This window comes from Lissotriton vulgaris, chromosome 5, assembly GCF_964263255.1.
Source record: "Lissotriton vulgaris chromosome 5, aLisVul1.2, whole genome shotgun sequence".
In the NCBI taxonomy this organism is placed as follows: Eukaryota; Metazoa; Chordata; class Amphibia; order Caudata; family Salamandridae; genus Lissotriton; species Lissotriton vulgaris.
The window spans coordinates 1,166,398,442-1,166,418,753 of record NC_141693.1 but is presented as its reverse complement, the minus strand read 5'-3'; the positions used below and the strand labels follow the sequence as shown (position 1 = coordinate 1,166,418,753).

The window sequence follows — 20,312 nt, the reverse complement described above, 5'->3', positions numbered from 1 at the left end:
TGCCCTAGTGAGCCACACAACACCATCTCTTGGGGTGGAAGGGAATTGCTAAAACAATTTCCGGGTCTAGTTAGAGTATTCATCAGAAAGAGGATTACTGAAGGTAAGTAACTTGTTCTTTTACCTGCTATGGGCATGGAAAGTTAAATGGGCACTTAATAATGAAAAACGAAATTTTAACCAGTGTTATATATTTGTTTTAATAGAGAGGATACTGTTTGGAGGCGTGGAGGAGCTGAAGACACACCATCTGCTTGGCGAGAGGCACCTCGTCGTGATGACTTGAAGGATCGCAAAGAAGATCTTGAGCGACGTCTGCCACCTGTTAGAAAGGATCCTGAGGAAGGTAGGATAACTTTAAGCCTTCAATCAAAGCTAGTAGTCATCGGGCACTAGGATAAATGAATCCATTATAGATTTTATGTAAGCTTTTGTTTGGAGGTTGTACTCTCAACACGCTTGACATATTTGTACTAAAGTTCCAGGAGACATGCATATTCCATGCAATTCTGTGGGATGCCTAATATCTATGCCAATAAAGTAAAGATATGATGCAGTAGCCATGGCTTTGGTTTAGATAAACAGTATTGCTATCCAAAATAAAGCATAGTCTGAATTCCTATGTTCGAGGCATGTGGGCTGCTGAATTCATATCTTAGCATATATCGCTGCCTAGTGTTGGGTCTGGATGTTTGCACTTTGTTGTCCTGGAAGAGTCTTCGAAGTATCACAAGATAGGTGACTCCTCCCCTGGACTACAGTGCGCATGCTCATCTTCTCCATCTTCAGATTGTTTTTTTCTGCAATTGGGTTCAGATGCTATTCCTCAACTCCAACTTCGGAACCGAAACTTTTCAACTTTCTAAGGCCAAAAGGCCTTCTACCTCGACGGTATTGTTCTCGTTCGGTAAACCTTCACTCGATAACTTTCCATCTCAATCCGGTCGTCGGCGTGGGCCGTTGGGCCTTTTCGACACCATGTGGGCCTGCTGCCGATGGAAAGGACCCCATTTAAAAGGTTCCCACAATGTCACTCCAAGTTCCCACATACTGATACACATACAGTATGCAACAAGTGCCTCTCTCTGGAGCACGACGAGGAAAACTGTCCAGCTTGTGCTCAGTTCTGGTCGAAGAAGACTATCCGGAACCGAAGGGCCGCTAGTCAGAAGATGCAGCGGCAGGCACCGGAATCGGAGAACATTTTCGAAGACTAACATGACCTCCCAGAAGCGGCGGACTCCGACCTAGAAATTGTCACCGTGGAAGACCAGTCTGACTCCGATGACCTGCTCACACCGGGGCAAACCGTAAGTACCACTCCCCCTACCCCTCTTCCATCTCAAGACAAGGCTCCGGTCGAAGCATCGCCCAAAGGCCTTAGCCGAGATCGACAAACTCCTTAAGAGGACCTGTCTTCCAGCTCTGCTCCGAAGACCAAACCCAAGCCTTCTGAGACCCCGGGAACGACCTACACTCTTCCCAAAAAGGCCGCCGAACAGAAAAAGGTTGTCGAGACGAAGAATATCATCGAAACAAAAAAGGTCATCGATCCCAAGAGAATAGTCGACCCGAAAAAGGCAGTTGAGCCAAAAAAGTGTCGACCTCCCGAAAACAGGTCACACTAAAATTCCTGGTGACCCGAAGAAGGCAGCTGAGTCGACGGAAAAAACGGTCGATCTGAAAAAGGTTATCGAACCGAAAACACCAGTCGACCCGAAGAAAGGTATCAAACCAAAAACACTGGTCGATCCGAAAAAGGTTATCGAGCCAAAAAGCACTGTCGATCCGAAAAAAGGTTGTCGAACAAAAAAAGACGGTAAACACAAAGCACGTCAAACAAAAAGGAGTCGCTGACCCTAAAAAGGTCACCGACCCGAAAACAGCAGTCGAGCCAAAAGAAGCTCCACAGCCGAAGGCCCTCGAGCCAAAGACTCATAAACAAGTGACTAAGCCAAAGTCATTGGCGCCAAAACCACGGACAGTTGAGGAAGAACTCTTCCACCCTGATCCAGTGGAGGCAGAACAACCTAAACTGTATATAGACCCTAAAACAGCACGGGTGACAGTTTACCACAGGAAGAAGAGACCTTTCGACACTGACACTTTTTTTACTGTTCCTCCAAAGAAGAAAGACTTTGCAACATCTCCCTCAAGACCTTACACTCCTCCTCCTTCCTTTCCTAACATGCCTTATGTACCTTACTCTCCTTCACATTATGATGAGACAGAAAACAAAGGGGACGATCCTCAAGATAACTTTGTAGACCCTGAGGATCAGGATTTACAGGATAACACATGGGATGACCACAATGATCCTTATGATACATACGCCCACAACCCATCCCTGACACCTCTACATATCCTACAAAGCCATCGCCTACTGACGACACCATTGTCTTTAACCAATCTTTAGGGCAATCTTTAGGGCAGCTAAATATCATAATGTAGACATGCACACTGACCCAATAGAAGAGGATTTCCTATTCAACACTTTTCCTACTTCAGAAAAAAAGTATGTACACTTCCTATGTTAAAAGGGGTACTCAAACACACCCAGACATATTTAAAGATCCAGCCATAACCCGGTGTTCAAGTGAACTTTCAAAAAATATTTAAAGATCCAGCCAGAGCGCGTGTCCTCAATCCCAGAAATAAGAAAAAGTGTACGGCAGCCCCTACAGACCGTTCTTATATTAAATCATAGTTGCCTTTAGACTCAGTGGTAGCAAATGCTCGAAAGCGAGCTAATTCACAGACAACAGGAGATGCTCCCCCTCCTGACAAAGAATCAAAGATACTAGAAGACTCAGGCAAAAGAGTGGCATCCCAAGCAGCAAATACTTGGAGAACTGCAAACACACAGGCTCTATTAGCACGATACGATAGAGCACATTATGACCAGCTGGAAGGTTTACTACAACACCTCCCAGAACCATTCAAATCTAAAGCTAACGACCTAATTCAGGAATGCAAATATGTAACAAATGCTTCCATTAAATGTGCACTTGACGCAGCTGACACAGCAGCTAGGTCTATTAACACTAGCGTATTATTACGCCAGCATGTGTGGCTATGCATTTCCGGATTTAAAAATGAAGAGCAGCTAACCAAGACTTTCTGTTTGGCCCTGCAGTAGATACCATCTTGGAGAAGATGAAAAAGGATACTGATACTGCTAAATCAATGGGCGCACTTCAGTTCCAACAATCCAGAAGTTCCTTTCGTCGCCCCTCCTTTCGAGGCTCATGTAGAGGCAACACATCACAAACTTCCTCTACATTCAAAAGTAATACCCAGAGCACCTTTAATAAAGGCTCCAACAGAGGAGGTTATAGAGGCAATATTAACAAGGGCAGAGGACGTGGTGACAACAACACCAGAGCCTTCACCGCCACCAAACAGTGACTTGCTCACACTCCCTCCAGACCACTCAACACCGGTCGGAGCAGACTAACACAATTCCTACCAGTCTAGAACACAATTACCACAGACAGGTGGGTGAGACAAATTATCCAGTATGGTTATTGCCTGGAACTCACTTCTACTCCACCCAACATACCACCCAAACACCGTCCTATGTCCAAGGAACACGTCACGCTGTTACAACAAGAGGTAACATCCATGCTTGAAAAGGGAGCCATAGAGCCAGTCCCTTTTCAACACCAAGGGACAGGAATTATACTCCCTATACTTCCTTATTCCCAAAAAGGACGGGTCCCTCAGACCAATTTTGGACCTTAGACCTCTGAACCAAAACATACACTCAGAGCATTTCCATATGATCACTCTTCAACAAGTACTCCCGTTACTCCAACAAGGCGACTTCCTCGCTACATTAGACCTCAAGGATGCATACTTTCACATACCTATACATACACCTCACAGGAAATACCTCAGGTTCCCGATAGTAGGTCAACACTATCAATTCAAAGTTCTCCCCTTCGGGGTAACTACTGCACCAAGGGTTTTCACAAAATGCCTAGCAGTAGTAGCAGCACACCTAAGAAGGCAACTCATCCATGTGTTCCCCTACCTGGACGATTGGCTCATAAAAGCCAACTCATACGCACACTCACGCACAGTATGCAAACCACACATCCCAAACAATTCAGCTGCTGCACAGTCTGGGGTTTTCCATAAATTACACAAAATCACATCTGCAGCCCTCCCACATACAACAATATCTGGGAGCAACAATAAATATATCAGTGGCAAAAGCATATCCAAATCCAGCCAGGATAGCCAACATGCAGACTCTAATTCAAAGATTTCACCCACAACACTCCTTGCCAGCTCGAGTGCTCATGCAGCTTATATGCATGATGGCCTCCTGCTTATTCATTGTCCCTCATGCCCAACTTCAAGTTAAACATTTGTATAGCGCACTACTCACCCAGAGGGTCTCAAGGCGCTTGAGGGAAGGAGGTATATTATTTGTCAAAGATCCAAGTTTTTAGTTGTTTTCTGAAGGAGAGGTGGTTCTGTGTGAGGCGGAGATGGGAGGGGAGAGAGTTCCAGGATTTGGCCGCTAAGTAGGAGAATGATCTTCCCCCCATGGTGGATTTATGGATGCGTGGAATTGCGGCGATGGCTTGATTGGACGATCGTAGTTGGCGAGTGGGGGTGTAAAAGGACAGGCGCGTGTTGAGGCATTCGGGTCCTAAGTCGTAGAGGGCTTTGTGTGCGTGGGTGAGGAGACGGAACGTTATTCTCTTATTGACGGGTAGCCAGTGGAGGTCTTTCAGGTGACAGTAAATGTGAGCTTGGCGGGGGATGTCTAGTATGAGTCTGGCTGAGGCGTTTTGGATGCGTTGGAGTTTTTTCTGTAGTTTGGCTGTGGTTCCGGCATAAAGGGTGTTTCCGTAGTCAAGTCGGCTTGTGACTAGTGCGTGGGTGACCGTCTTTCTTATTTCGATGGGGATCCAACGGAAGGATTTTTTGAGCATACGTTAGATGTTGAAGCATGATGATGAGACTGCGTTGACTTGTCTGGTCATCGAGAGGGAGGAGTCCAGGATGAAGCCCAGGTTACGTGCGTGGTCCTTAGGTATGGGTGCATTACCCAGGGCCGGTGCCCACCAAGAGTCGTCCCAGGCGGAGGGGGATGAACCTAAGATGAGGACTTCCGTTTTGTCCGAGTTCAGTTTTAAGCTGCTGTTCTTCATCCACTCGGCTACTTCTTTCATCCCTTCTTTGGCGGTGTTTGGGTCTTTGGTGAGGGAGAGGATCAGCTGGGTGTCGTCTGCGTTGGAGATGATGTTGAGGTTGTGTTGGCGCGCGATGGATGCGAGGGGACTCGTGTATACGTTGAAGAGGGTGGGACTGAGTGATGATCCTTGTGGTACACCGCAGATGACTTCGGTGGCCTCTGATCTGAAAGGGGGGAGGCGGACTCTCTGGGTTCTTCCGGCGAGGAACGAGATGATCCAGTCCAATGCTTTTCCTTGTATTCCGATGTTGCTGCAGCGTCGTATAAGGGTGCTGTGAAAGACTGTATCGAAGGCTGCGGAGAGGTCGAGTAGGATGAGGGCAGCTGTTTCTCCGTTGTCCAGTAGTGTTCGAATGTCGTCTGTTGCTGCGATGAGGGCGGTCTCGGTGCTGTGTTTGGCTCTGAAGCCGGACTGTGAAGGGTCGAGGGAATTGTTGGATTCGAGGAAGGCGGCGAGCTGACTGTTGACTGCTTTCTCAATGACTTTGGCAGGGAATGGGAGGAGCGAGATGGGGCGGTAGTTCTTAAGTTCAGTGGGGTCTGCTGTGGGCTTCTTCAGAAGGGCGCTGAGTTTGGCATGTTTCCAGCTTTCCGGGAAGGTAGCGGAGTTGAGGGAGCAGTTGATGACGTTTCGGAGATGGGGTGCGATAATGGAGTCTGCGTTGTTGAAAATGTGATGGGGACATGGGTCGGTTGGCGATCCTGAGTGGATGGAGTTCATCAGGCGGATGGTGTCTTCAGTGGTGAATGGGTTCCAGGCGCAAAGGTTGCTGGAGGGGAGTTTTAGTTCGGAGGTGGGTCGGGTGGACTGGTCTACGGACTGGTTTTCAAATCTGTTATGTATGTCAGCGATTTTGTTGAAGAATGAGGCTAGGGAGTCGCAGAGGTCTTGGGATGGAGTGATGTCGTTGGTGCCGGCGGTGGGGTTGGTAAATTCTTTGACGATGTTGAATAGTTCCTTGCTGTTGTGGGCTTTGTTGTCGAGTCGATTCTTGAATGCTGATTTCTTGGTGGATCGGATCAGCTGGTGGTGTTTGCGGGTGGCGTTCTTGAAGGTGGCCAGATTGTCAGTGGTTGGGTTTTTTCTCCAGGCTTTCTCGAGGGTGCGACAGAACTTCTTGGATTTCTTGAGGTCATCGTTAAACCAGGGGGCTTTTTTGCTACCTTGCTTGATTTGATGTTTTTTCAAGGGTGCTAGTTTATCAGCGCTGTGGGTGATCCATTGTGTGAGGTTAGTGGCTGCAAGGTTTGGGTCCGATGATTTTGCAGGAGGGTTTTGGTGAAGCGATGTGAAGAGTTGGTCGGTGGTAATTTTGTTCCAGTTTCTGCGTGGAATTGGTTGTGGGTGGTTGTGGGCAGTAGTCTTATTGTAGTTGAAGTGAACACAGCTGTGGTCTGTCCAATGGAGAGCTGTGGTGTGATTGAAGGAGATGTGCTTGCTGGAGGTGAAGATTGGGTCGAGCATGTGTCCGGCATAGTGGGTGGGGGCGTTAACAAGTTGTTTGAATCAGAGATTGGCGAGGTTGTCAAGAAGGTTGGTGGTGTTGCTGTCGTTGTTCTTTTCCAGGTGGAAGTTGAGGTCTCTCAGTAGAATGTAGTCCTCGGAGGGGAGGGCGTGTGGACTGATGAAGTCAGTGATGTCTTCGCTGAATTGTGTGCGGGATCCTGGTGGCCTGTAGATGAGGGTGCCTCTGAGTGTGGTCTTTGGGTCGATGTGGATCTGGAAGTGAAGGTGTTTGGCGGCGGCGAGGTTGTCGTCGGAACTGGTCGTAATGCGGATGGTGTTCTTATGGACGATGGCTCCTCCTGTTTGGTTGATGCGGTCCTTTCGGATGATCTTGTAGCCGTCCGGGATGCGTCCATTGCAAGAATGCCTAGCACGGCAGTGGAACCAAGCTCAAGGGCAACTAAAAGACCTACTGTTGGTAGACAGTCGCACTTACAACTCTCTGCAGTGGTGGAACCCACAAAACCTTTCCAAGGGGTGACTGTTCCAAGAGCCAGTTCCACAAGTAGTATTAACAGCGGACGCGTCACTGACTGGTTGGGGAGCCGACCTACTTCAATACACAGTCCAAGGGCTCTGGACAGTCAAGCAGAAGACACTGCATATAAACCACTTAGAGTTGCTAGCAGTATTTGTAGCGATGAAAGCCTTGCAGAAATACTTGTACAACAAGGCTGTATTAATCCGGACAGACAACATGACAGCCATGTACTACATACAGAAACAGGGAGGGACACGCTCCCCGCAGCTGTCTCACCCAGCACAGAGCATATGGAGGTGGACAATTCCAAAAAACATCTTTCTCCTGGCAGAACACCTCTCAGGAATAGACAATCAGATTGCAGATCTACTAAGCAGACACAGCCAACAGATACACAAATGGGAGATTCACCCTAAAGTCCTCCAACCATTCTTCAAAAAGTGGGGGCATCCAGAGATAGATCTGTTTGCCACAAAAGAAAACTCAAAATGCCAGTCCTTTGCCGCCAGGTTCCCACACCCGTTGTCACAGGGCAATGCAATATGGATGAACTGGTCAGGCAGATTTGCGTACGCTTTTCCGCCAACCCCACTTATTCCGTTAGTGGCACGCAAACTAAAGCAACAGTCCCTCACAATGATCCTAGTTGCTCCCACATGGGCAAGACAGCCATGGTACACAACACTCCTAGAACTCTCAGTAGTCCCTCACCAAAGGCTGCGCCTATCGCCACAGCTGTTAACACAGAACCGTGGAGAAATCAGACACCCAGATCCCGATCCGATGAACCTAGCGATCTGGCTCCTGAAGTCTTAGAGTTCGGATATCTTAACTTGCCTTCAGACTGAATAAACATTATCAAGGAAGCAATACTCCCAACTACTAGAGCATGCTACGCAGCTAAATGTAAAAGATTTGTAATTTACTGTAATAATAACCAAATCGATCGATTAGATGCCTCCATCCAAAACATATGTTTTGCAACGTGAATCTTTCTGGATTCACTATGCTGTGCATTATTCCGCGGTCTGGTTGTTGGGTCCATTATTCCGCGGTCTGGTGGTTGGGTCCTGAATTGTAGTCTTTTCTTTGTTTTTTTTTTTTTCTTTTGTTTTTCGTAGCGCAGGTGGCCGTCGACGTCCCACCTTTTGGTGTCCTTCCGGTGACGTCGGCATGCTTCCTGCGGAAGCTCCCACCCTTGGGCGCCATCTTCAGATTCTTTTTTCCGCCATTGGGTCTGGATTGTTCCCGAGAGGGCTCCAAAGATTTGGAGAAAAGAGAAGCCAAAAGCCAAGTTTGTGAGAGAAAAGAGAAGAGAAGACGAAGTGAGACTACATCAGCGAAGGAGACGACGAAGGAAGAGGATCTTCGAAGAACTTCGACGTCCAGAAGAGCATGCGCAATCAGGGGGCCCCCTGAACGCAAGAGATAGACAACACACCATTCAAATTCTGCAGGAACTGCCACCACAAGTACGCGCAGGAAGACCAACATCCAGTCTGCAACGCCTGCTCCTTCTTTACGCCGAAGACCCTTCGTGTGAGAGAGAGGCAAAGGAGAGCTAACTTCGCCATGCAGGGCAAGGGCCAGCCACCGTCCCTTCGAGACCAGGGACTCTCTACCGACAAGGAGTACGTCGCCGAAGAGGACGACTGCTACACGGTCATAGAGACCGATAATACGAAGACTCCAGAATAGGTAGGAGACTCGACGCCCCAAAAAGGCCCGAAAGACTCTCGACAGTCTGTCCAAGACTCTCGAAAAAACGAGGGCAAGACCCCAGAAGTGCAGACGCCGAAATCTCCGGCGTCCACTGCAACACCCAGGGCCAGCGGATCCTCACAGAAGGACTCTCAGGCGCCGAAGGGCATCGACCAGCCAAGGTCGTCGAAAAACGTCCACGAAAAGGAACGCTTGACGCCGAAGACCTCTTCGACGAAGGACGCAAGGCCTGTCTCGACGCCGAAACCAGTCTCGGCGCCGAAACCAGTCTCGGCGCCGAAACCAGTCTCGGCGCCGAAACCAGTCTCGGCGCCGAAACCAGTCTCGGCGCCGAAACCAGTCTCGGCGCCGAAACCAGTCTCGGCGCCGAAACCAGTCTCGGCGCCGAAACCAGTCTCGGCGCCGAAACCAGTCTCGGCGCCGAAACCAGTCTCGGCGCCGAAACCAGTCTCGGCGCCGAAACCAGTCTCGGCGCCGAAACCAGTCTCGGCGCCGAAACCAGTCTCGGCGCCGAAACCAGTCTCGGCGCCGAAACCAGTCTCGGCGCCGAAACCAGTCTCGGCGCCGAAACCAGTCTCGGCGCCGAAACCAGTCTCGGCGCCGAAACCAGTCTCGGCGCCGAAACCAGTCTCGGCGCCGAAACCAGTCTCGGCGCCGAAACCAGTCTCGGCGCCGAAACCAGTCTCGGCGCCGAAACCAGTCTCGGCGCCGAAACCAGTCTCGGCGCCGAAACCAGTCTCGGCGCCGAAACCAGTCTCGGCGCCGAAACCAGTCTCGGCGCCGAAACCAGTCTCGGCGCCGAAACCAGTCTCGGCGCCGAAACCAGTCTCGGCGCCGAAACCAGTCTCGGCGCCGAAACCAGTCTCGGCGCCGAAACCAGTCTCGGCGCCGAAACCAGTCTCGGCGCCGAAACCAGTCTCGGCGCCGAAACCAGTCTCGGCGCCGAAACCAGTCTCGGCGCCGAAACCAGTCTCGGCGCCGAAACCAGTCTCGGCGCCGAAACCAGTCTCGGCGCCGAAACCAGTCTCGGCGCCGAAACCAGTCTCGGCGCCGAAACCAGTCTCGGCGCCGAAACCAGTCTCGGCGCCGAAACCAGTCTCGGCGCCGAAACCAGTCTCGGCGCCGAAACCAGTCTCGGCGCCGAAACCAGTCTCGGCGCCGAAACCAGTCTCGGCGCCGAAACCAGTCTCGGCGCCGAAACCAGTCTCGGCGCCGAAACCAGTCTCGGCGCCGAAACCAGTCTCGGCGCCGAAACCAGTCTCGGCGCCGAAACCAGTCTCGGCGCCGAAACCAGTCTCGGCGCCGAAACCAGTCTCGGCGCCGAAACCAGTCTCGGCGCCGAAACCAGTCTCGGCGCCGAAACCAGTCTCGGCGCCGAAACCAGTCTCGGCGCCGAAACCAGTCTCGGCGCCGAAACCAGTCTCGGCGCCGAAACCAGTCTCGGCGCCGAAACCAGTCTCGGCGCCGAAACCAGTCTCGGCGCCGAAACCAGTCTCGGCGCCGAAACCAGTCTCGGCGCCATCAAGCCGGACAGAGACCGGCACAACCAATCGGCGCTGAACAGGCGGCCGAGAAATAAAGAGAAGACTCGAGGCAGAGATGAAGAACATCTTGCAGCAAAAGTAACTTCGACGGGCCATGACGGAACCGCTCCGTCATGAGCACAGCTCAACCGCGGCTCGTGGCGGAGCGGCTCCGTCACGAGCATGCGAGCGCCGCTCGGCCCCCCCTCCCTCCTAGCGCTGCGGCGGAATTGCCGCCGCAGCGAAGGGGTTAAAAATCACCTGTATAACAAAAACGACTTCTTTCAACTGTTTTCAGGAAATGCACCAGGGCTGAATCCAGGATCCAGCCCCGAGTTAGAAAAACGTACGTAAAGTGATTTTACTGCATTTACTTAAAAACATCCATTGAGCTCAATAATAAATTGTATTTTAACTTGTGTTGCATATTGCAACAACTGTAACTATTGCATTCAAAAGTCGACTGCTATTTGAAAGTATTCAATTGCTACATCTCATTCTGAGAAAGTATTTATATTACCTACTGTGGTTTTAAAATAAAGTAACTATCTTTTGATATAAAAACAATTGGCCTAGAGTAGAGTTCTTGACTGTGTGAGACCATTTCTGACTGAGTGTGTACAACAAATGCTTTACACTGTCCTCTGATACTGCCTTACTGCTCGACCAAGCTACCACTTTAGAGAGTAAGGTTATATCTAAAAACAACATCGGGGTGCAAGCATCCGAGCCAAACACCAGATGGCGATCTATGCACAGTGTACGACTCTGCAGCTCTACATGCCAAGAACAGATGCATACTGGTAAGTAGTATTTTGCTTTCATATCCCCGTCCTCCCAGCCCACATACGTTACCTTCAGTTCACAGTGGGCCATGAGCACTTTCAGTTCACCGTGCTCCCCTTTGGCCTTACCAGTGCCCCTCAGGTGTTCACAAAGGTGACAGCGTCGGTTGCAGCTCATCTGCTCAGATCAAGGGATCCAGTCTTCACTCTATCTCAACAAGAGTGAAGTTAAAGGCGGGCTCGCCCCAGGCTGTCTCCGACCTCCAGACTACGGTGGCCCTCCCGCATTTGCTGGGTTTCACTATGAACGTGCCTACGTCACACCTGACTCCCTCTGACTCTCCCTTTCATCTGTGTGGTTCAGAACACTGCATTTTTGGGCCTATCCTCCTGAGCAGCAAGTCCAGATATTCGGGCTGTGATATCCATGTTTCAGCCTCTATCCTGGATTTAGGTGAGAATGACTGAGGCCACTGGGCCTTATGGCCTCCTGCTTCCTGCTGGTGGATCATGCCAGATGGCATATGCAAGCTCTGCAGTGGGACCTGAAGTTCCAGTGGGCGCAACAGGGGAGTCTTTCCAACTACGTCCAGCTCATGGAGGGAACTGCGCACCAACTGCAGTGGTGGCTCACAAACCAAGAGTGGGCTGAGGCAGATCCCTCTCCCTTCCCCAACCAGGTCTAACAGTGGTGACGGATGCGTCACTTCTGGGATGGGGCAGCCACTTAGGAGAGGCAGAGATCAGAGGTGTCTGGTCTCTGGCAGAGTCCGGGCTCCATATCAACCTTCTGGAGCTCTGGGTGATCAGACTGGTGCTGAAGGCATTCCTTCCCCCTCTCAAAGGGAAAGCGGGGCAGATGTTCAGGACAACACCACCGCCGTATGGTACTGCAACAAACCGGGCTGGTGGGGTAGTGGACCCTTTGTCAGGAGGCTTTTCTCCTCTGTACATGGTTAAAACATCAGGTCATAACCCTGGTTTGTTCAACACCTGGCGAGTTCTCTGAACGCCAGAGTGGACAAACTCAGCCCGGTCGATCACGAATGGCATCTCCATCCGGAGGTGGCGAAAGCCTTTGTTAGATCTGTTCACTACAGAAGAGAACACACAATGTCATCAATATTGCACATGGAAGTTTCGAAGGCGGCACTTGCTCAGTGACTTTAATCCTTGCGGCTCCAGACTGGGCACGAAGAGTCTGGTACCCCAAGGTTCGAGGCATGTGGGCTGCTGAATTCATATCTGTGCATAGTCCGCCACCTAGTGTTTGGTCCGGATGATTGCACATTGTTGTCCTGGAAGAGTCTTCGAAGTATCACGAGATAGGTGGCTCCTCCCCTGGACTACAGTGCGCATGGGCATCGCCTCCATCCCCAGATTGTTTTTTTTCCGCCATTGGGTTCGGATGTGTTTCGGTTCCCTCTGTCGGAACCGATAGTTGTTCTACTTTTTACTTGAGACCAAAAGGTCTTTAGGCTGGGCGTCGGTATAGTTGCGTTCGGGTTTTCTTACTGACTCTCAGCTCCTATCTCTTACTGCCCTTCCACGTGCTTTCGACGCGGACGGGCCTACACTACACCCTTTGCTATGGAGCGGACTCCATTCAAGAAGTGTCCGCTGTGTCATTCTAAATATTCGCACCTCGACGTGCACCCCGTGTGCAATACATGCTTGTCACCGGATCACCGTGAAGACACCTGCATGGCGTGTTCGAAATTTAGAAGTAAGAAGACTTTAAAGATTCGCCGGGCTAATCGGCTCCAGGCTCAATTGTCGGCTTCGGCACCCCCACCCGATGACATCTTCCAGGAATCGGTCGAGGGAGAAGACGACATACAAGGGTCGGACCCTGGCCCCGCGTCCGAGGAAGAGACCTACGACGCGGATGAGGAGGCCTGCGACGAAGCCTCCGACGAGGTAGGGGACGACGATCTGGCTTGTGCCACGATGGGTGATAGCTCGGAGGAAGAGCATCCCCAACCAGACTCCGGGGTTACTCCCCATCATACGGCCCAGGTCGAGGGATCGCCTTCGGGCCTTACCCAAGATCTAACTATGAGTCCTACGTCCCCGCCTCCGGGCCCGGTCACGGACATTTCTAAGAAGAAACCGAAAGTGAAGCCAACTGGTCTCGCACCCTCGGATGCGAAACCAAAACCGAAAGTGGCGTTGGTGAAGAAGGTTCTGGAGGCGTCAACTTCCACGAAACCCAAAATGGCCGACTTGAAGAGCCACGCCAAAATGGCCGACCAGAAGAGCCGCGCCAAAATTGCCGACCCGAAGCCCTCTGGGTCGGCGCCGAAGGTGAAGGCATCCGACGCGGCTGCGTCGGCTCCGAAAGGGGTCGCGGACCCAAAGACGGCTTCGAAGAAGCGTCACGCCGACGGTGCGCCAGGCCATGGGGTGTCGGCACCGAAGAAGAGGCCTACCGGCGACCGGGCTCTCGGAGACAAAGAGTCGCTCGAGACGGTTCAGCCCTCGGCATCCCTTACAAAGAAGGTGGGAGAATCCTTAAGGCGGATCCAACAGTCCACTGTGGTTCCCAGCCAGGACACTGTAGTGCCTAGGCCCACGCCGAAGCCTGCCAAGGACCAAACGCCCATTCGTTTTACCCTTCCTCCCAAGTCGGCGCCGAAGGCCTTCGCGCCTAAGCAGAGCGGACACTCTCAGGAAGTGTTGACGCCGAAGGCTGCCTTGGTGGTGTCGAAGCTTCGGCTCCAGCCGCTTGCGGCGGAGGAACGTCGTGAGGTGATCATCGACGCCAACACCGGAAAATTGTCGCTCCTCAAACGAAAGATTACGTCGGAGCCGGCCTTGGAACCTTTTAGGATTCCACTCAAGAACAAAAGGTACTCTGCGGACTCTTCGGCTCTGATGGAACCTCTGTCTCCACAAGCCCTGGAACACTCGCCGGCCCATTCCCCCGTGCCTGATGTGGACGAGGAAGAGGCCGAGTACAACTATCCTGCGTACTCGGATCCGGAAGAGGAGCAGGTGCCCTGGACAGCAGGAGGCGACACAGACGACCCGCAGTCGGGGCAGGACACTCAACTTTTCGCCGCAAAGACGTCCCCGACAGAGGACTCGGCGGCATTCAATGCATTAATAGAGAGAGCTGCAGCGAACCATGACGTCGAACTGCACTCAGACCCCGTGGATGCGGACTTCTTAGTCGACACCTTCTCGGTAGCCGAAAAACAAGTCAAGACACTACCGATGCTTAAAGGGGTGCTGAAGCATGCACAGGAGGTATTCAAGGAGCCCACCCGGGCGCGGGTGGTCAATCCTCGCATCGACAGGAAATATAAAGCGGCGCCCACGGATCCCACGTATATTAAGGGACACTTGCCATTGGACTCCCTGGTGGTTTCCAACGCTCGAAAGAGGGCGAATTCGCAGACTACTGGTGACGCTCCTCCCCCGGACAAAGAGTCCAAGATCTTTGAGGCATCAGGCAAACGCATTGCTGCACAGGCAGCGAACATCTGGAGGATCTCTAACACTCAAGCCCTGCTTGCACGTTATGATAGGGCCCATTATGACACGTTAGAGGCCATCCTACAACACTTGCCTGACCAATATAAAGAGGCGGGGGAGATGCTCATTCAGGAGGGTAAACTCATTACAAATGCATCCATCAAATGTGCCCTAGATGTGGCAGACACTGCCTCCAGGGCTATCAATACAAGTGTGTTACTTAGACGTCATGCCTGGCTTCGAATTTCGGGGTTCAAACCCGACATACAAACCACAATATTGGGTCAAACAGTGAATCCTGACCATCTGTTCGGCCCTGAGGTGGATGCCTCCCTAGAAAAGATGAAAAAAGATACTGAAACTGCCAAATCTATGGGGGCTTTACAAAGTCAGCAGTTTCGGGGTAGTTCCTTTCGCCGCTCCAATTCAAGAGGCACCTCGAGGGGACAGGCATCCCAATCCACACAATACTACAAGGGTAACACCCAGTCCTCGTATAACAACAAGGGCAGGGGTGGCTACAGAGGCAACAATATCAAAGGCAGGGGACGTGGAAACAATGCATCCAGGTCCACCACCACCAACAAGCAGTGACGTCTTGTCACTTCCCCCCGATCACACGACACCTGTCGGGGGGAGACTCCAGCAGTTCCTGCCGGCGTGGAGGTCCATCACCACGGACAGGTGGGTGAGGTCTATTATCCAGTACGGATACTGTCTAGAACTTACGTCCATTCCACCGGACATACCGCCAAGAAGCCGTGCTATGTCCGACGAGCACTTGACCTTGTTGCAGCAAGAAGTTCTGGTCATGCTGCAAAAAGGGGCAATAGAGCTCGTTCCATTGCAAGAACGGGGAACGGGGGTTTACTCCCTGTATTTTCTGATCCCCAAAAAGGACGGATCACTCAGGCCGATCCTGGACCTCAGGCCCCTGAACTGGTACATCAACTCGGAGCACTTCCATATGCTCACATTGCAGCAGGTGCTTCCCCTGCTTCAACAGGGGGACTTCCTAGCAACGCTGGATCTGAAGGATGCCTATTTTCATATTCCCCTGCATCCTTCCCACAGAAAGTATCTCAGATTCAAGATCTTAGACCAGCATTACCAGTTCAGAGTCCTGCCGTTCGGGGTCACCACGGCACCGAGAGTATTTACAAAGTGCCTAGCGACTGTGGCGGCGCATCTCCGTCGCCAGCACGTCCATGTCTTTCCATACCTAGACGACTGGCTTATTCAGGCAAAGACGGAACAGCAGTGCGTAGACCACGTGTCACGCACCATTCATCTCCTGCACGATCTGGGATTCTCTCTGAACTACCCGAAGTCCCATCTCCAGCCCGCCCACGTGCGACAGTATCTGGGCGCGACGATCGACACTCTGGCAGTCACTGCGCAGCCGAATTCAGTGAGAATCGCCAGTATCCAGGCGCTGATCCTACGATTCAGACCCCAACACTCGCTTCCAGCGAGGTTGTTCATGCAGTTGATAGGCATGATGGCCTCCTGCATCTCCATTGTCCCGCACGCGAGACTACATATGCGTCCGCTTCAGGAGTGCCTTGCACGTCAGTGGACTCAGGCTCATGGGCAACTGACAGACCTAGTGTTGGTGAGCGGTCGGGCGTTCAACTCTCTGCATTGGTGGAATCCACAAAACCTTTGCAAGGGCCGACCATTCCAAGAGCCTGTCCCACAGATCATCCTGACGACGGACGCCTCTCTCCAGGGATGGGGAGCGCATGTACTCCACTACACTGTGCAGGGACTATGGACACTTCAGCAAAGGAAGATGCACATCAATGTGTTGGAACTGATGGCAATCTTCATGGCCTTAAAGGCGTTCAAAGTACATCTGTGCAACAAGGTCTTGTTGATCCGGACGGACAACATGACGGCCATGTACTACATCCAGAAGCAGGGAGGTACACACTCTCCACAGCTGTCTCATCTGGCTCAGAGCATGTGGAAGTGGGCCATTCAGAGGAACATCTTCCTCATGGCAGAGCATCTCCCGGGCAAGGACAATCAAATGGCGGATCTGCTCAGCAGGCACAGCCATCAGATGCACGAGTGGGAGATACATCCATCAGTACTCCAACCGTACTTCCAAAAGTGGGGTCGTCCAGAGATAGACCTGTTCGCCACAAAGGAGAACGCAAAATGCCAAAGCTTCGCCGCCAGGTTCCCACACCCCCAATCACAGGGCAATGCGATGTGGATGAACTGGTCAGGCAGATTTGCGTACGCTTTTCCCCCAGCACCTCTGATACCGCTGGTGGCACGCAAGCTCAGGCAACACTCGATGACGCTCATCCTGGTTGCTCCAACGTGGGCTCGCCAACCATGGTACACCACGTTTCTGGAACTTTCCATGGTACCGCATCAAAGGCTTCATCTCACTCCCAGCCTTCTGACGCAGAGCCATGGCGACATTCAGCACCCAGATCCGCAACAGCTCAACCTGGCGATCTGGCTCCTGAAGTCCTAGAGTTTGGCTACCTCAATCTTCCTCCTGATTGCATGGACATCATTCGGGAGGCAAGGAAGCCCACTACTAGAGCTTGTTATGCGGCTAAATGGAAGAGGTTTGTCATCTACTGTGTGGACCACAGCATTGACCCGCTAGATGCTTCCATTCAGAACATCATATGTTACCTCTTTCACCTGTATCGATGTAATCTAGCGTACTCTTCCATCCGCATTCACCTGTCTGCTATGGCAGCATACCTCCAGAATAGACAGCACCTGTCACTCTTTAAGGTCCCTGCTATCAAGGCTTTTCTGGAAGGACTCAAAAGGGTCATTCCACCAAGGACTCCACCAGCTCCAGAATGGAACCTCAATGTGGTTCTTACAAGGCTGATGGGTCCTCCCTTTGAGCCACTGCACTCTTGTGAGCTCCAGTTTTTGACTTGGAAGGTTGCGTTCTTAGTAGCAATTACATCGCTACGGAGGGTAAGCGAGCTGCAGGCGCTCACCATCCAAGAACCTTTCTTCCAAGTACATGCTAACAGGGTGGTGCTCCGCACTAACCCTAAATTCTTACCCAAAGTGGTCTCACAGTTCCACATGAACCAAACAATTGAATTGCCGGTGTTTTTCCAAAACCCAGAGACGCTGGCGGAGCGTATGCTCCACACTCTTGATGTGAAAAGGGCCTTGATGTACTATGTGGACAGGACAAAAGATTTCCGCAAAACCAAACAACTCTTTGTTGCTTTTGCCACACAACACAAGGGAAATGCAATCTCCAAAGCGGGGATTGCTAGATGGATAGTAAAGTGCATTCAGATCTGTTATGCTAAAGCTAAGCGCACTCTCACTATCCCACCAAGGGCCCACTCCACTAGGAAGTTGGGGGCCTCTATGGCCTTCCTAGGTAACATTCCCTTAGAAGACATCTGTAGAGCAGCCACATGGTCTACCACACATACTTTCACTAAGCACTACTGTGTAGACGTGCATTCCAAACAGCAGGCAGCTGTTGGTCAGGCTGTTCTAAAAACGCTTTTTCAAACTGCTGCAGCTGGCACGGGCGGCCGCCGTTAATGGAGGGACTGCTATGTATTCTATGCACAGATATGAATTCAGCAGCCCACATGCCTCGAACTGCAAATGCTACTTACCAGTATGCATCTGTTCTTGGCATGTAGGGCTGCTGACATTCATATCGCCCACCCTCCTCCCCGGCGCTTGTAGCAGCTGCAGTATTCATTCATATGTATATCTATATGCTCATAGCATGGTCATCACTCACATACTTCACTCCATCTCTGCCAATGGCTAAAAACAATCTGGGGATGGAGGCGATGCCCATGCGCACTGTAGTCCAGGGGAGGAGCCACCTATCTCGTGATACTTCGAAGACTCTTCCAGGACAACAATGTGCAATCATCCGGACCCAACACTAGGTGGCGGACTATGCACAGATATGAATGTCAGCAGCCCTACATGCCAAGAACAGATGCATACTGGTAAGTAGCATTTGCACTTCTGTGCATGACCATCGATCCTCTGATAATGCTGCCCCTTCTGGAAGATCTTCTGTTGCAGCAGCAGGAGGCGGTTCTTTACACGAACCTGTACAGCCTCCACCGCCTTGAGTGGAGATTGATCGGTGACAGTTGGCCGCTTTTGACATTCCGCCTGAAGTCTGTAATGCTATCTTGGCAGCTAGGCGTCATTCCTTGAAATTGGTATACGTCTGTAGATGGAACAAGTTTGTGGCATTGTGCGCAGCAAAGGCTGCTGTTCCCCTTTCTGAGGTTCTACTGTACATACTTTCGTTAGCCCAGCAAGGCTCTGCCCTGGGCACTTTGAAAGGTTATCTTGCAGCTATCTCTGCCTTCCTTCGGCTGCCAGATTAGCCACTCTTATTCAAGTCTCCTATTGTTAATAGATTTTTTAAGGGCTTTACTCCTGTTTCCTCTAACTCCTTTCGTAATGCCCCAGTGAGACTTGAATCTTGTTCTTACATTCCTTATGTGTGCTCCCTTCGAGCCTCTTTATAACTGTCCTCTCGGACTGACTCTAAAGACTGCCTTCCTTGTTGCCATCACCTCTGCTCGTAGGGTGAGTGAGCTTCAAGCTCTATCTTCGAAGCCCCCTTCTCTGTGCATCTAGACAAAGTGGTGCTTAGGACAAGGACTTTGTTTCGTCCTAAAGTGGTTTCATCATTTCATATAGGTTAATCCATCACATTACCTACTGTCTTCCCACCTCCTAACTTTTGCAAGGAGGAGGAGAGACTCCACTGTCTGGACCCTAAACATACGCTGTCATTCAACCGTTACCGCACCAAAGATTTCCGGGTGGTTGATCAGCTCTTCGTTGAATATGTCGGTGCTAAGGCAGGGTTGTTAAAAAATGTACCTTCTTGCGATGGGTTTTCCTGTGCATAAAAGTCGGCTACGCTCTAGCTAAGAAAGATCCTCCTGTGGGGTTGCATGCTCACTCCACTAGGGCTACGGCGGGAACCATTGCATTGGCACGCAGAGTCCCACTCCTTGATATCGGTCAGGCGGCAACGGGGGCATCTTTGCACACGGTTTACCAGACATTACTATCTGGACAGCCAAGTCCGGAGGGACGCCTACTTTGCCCTTTCGGTCCTCCAGGAATTTCTGGTGTGAACTTGTTTTGCAGACCTTCCTCTGGGTATGTTATTGCTTGGGGTATCTATTCTAAGATAAGGAATCTACAACGGTCTCTATCAGATGAACAAGTTACCTACTTTCTGCAGAGATGTATCTTGAAGAGACATATGTTAGTTGTAGATTCCTTACCACGCCACTTAGCCTTCCCGCTCTGCGAAACTGATTCCTAGGAATAGGGACTTCCCTAAAGTGCCCGAGGTTTGATGCACCAGTGGTCGGTGTCTTTCATAGCTCTGCGCTTCTGGTGTGGAAAGTCTTAAGAACTGACAGCATGCATGGGTGGCACCTATGTAGGTCCCGCAACATTCTCTCGGCCCCCACAACAACGGACACTGAAGACCGATGCCACCTAGAGGCACACAGGGGTACTGCTGAAGAAAATATCTCCAGATCCAAACTGACGCCTGGGTGAAATTCTAAGGTAAGGATTCTACAACTAA

The 20,312-nt window shown here is 51.2% G+C and overlaps 1 protein-coding gene across 2 annotated transcripts in view; it reads left to right on the top strand.

Annotated features, from left to right (window-relative positions):
* EIF3A (eukaryotic translation initiation factor 3 subunit A) overlaps nucleotides 1-20,312 on the top strand; it is a 771,171-nt gene that overhangs the window by 723,035 nt on the left and 27,824 nt on the right. For both annotated transcript variants that reach the window (XM_086922925.1, XM_086922923.1), the window contains one exon: nucleotides 207-346. In XM_086922925.1, the coding sequence (XP_086779051.1) occupies nucleotides 207-346 (140 nt within the window). The remainder of the gene's footprint in view (nucleotides 1-206; nucleotides 347-20,312) is intronic.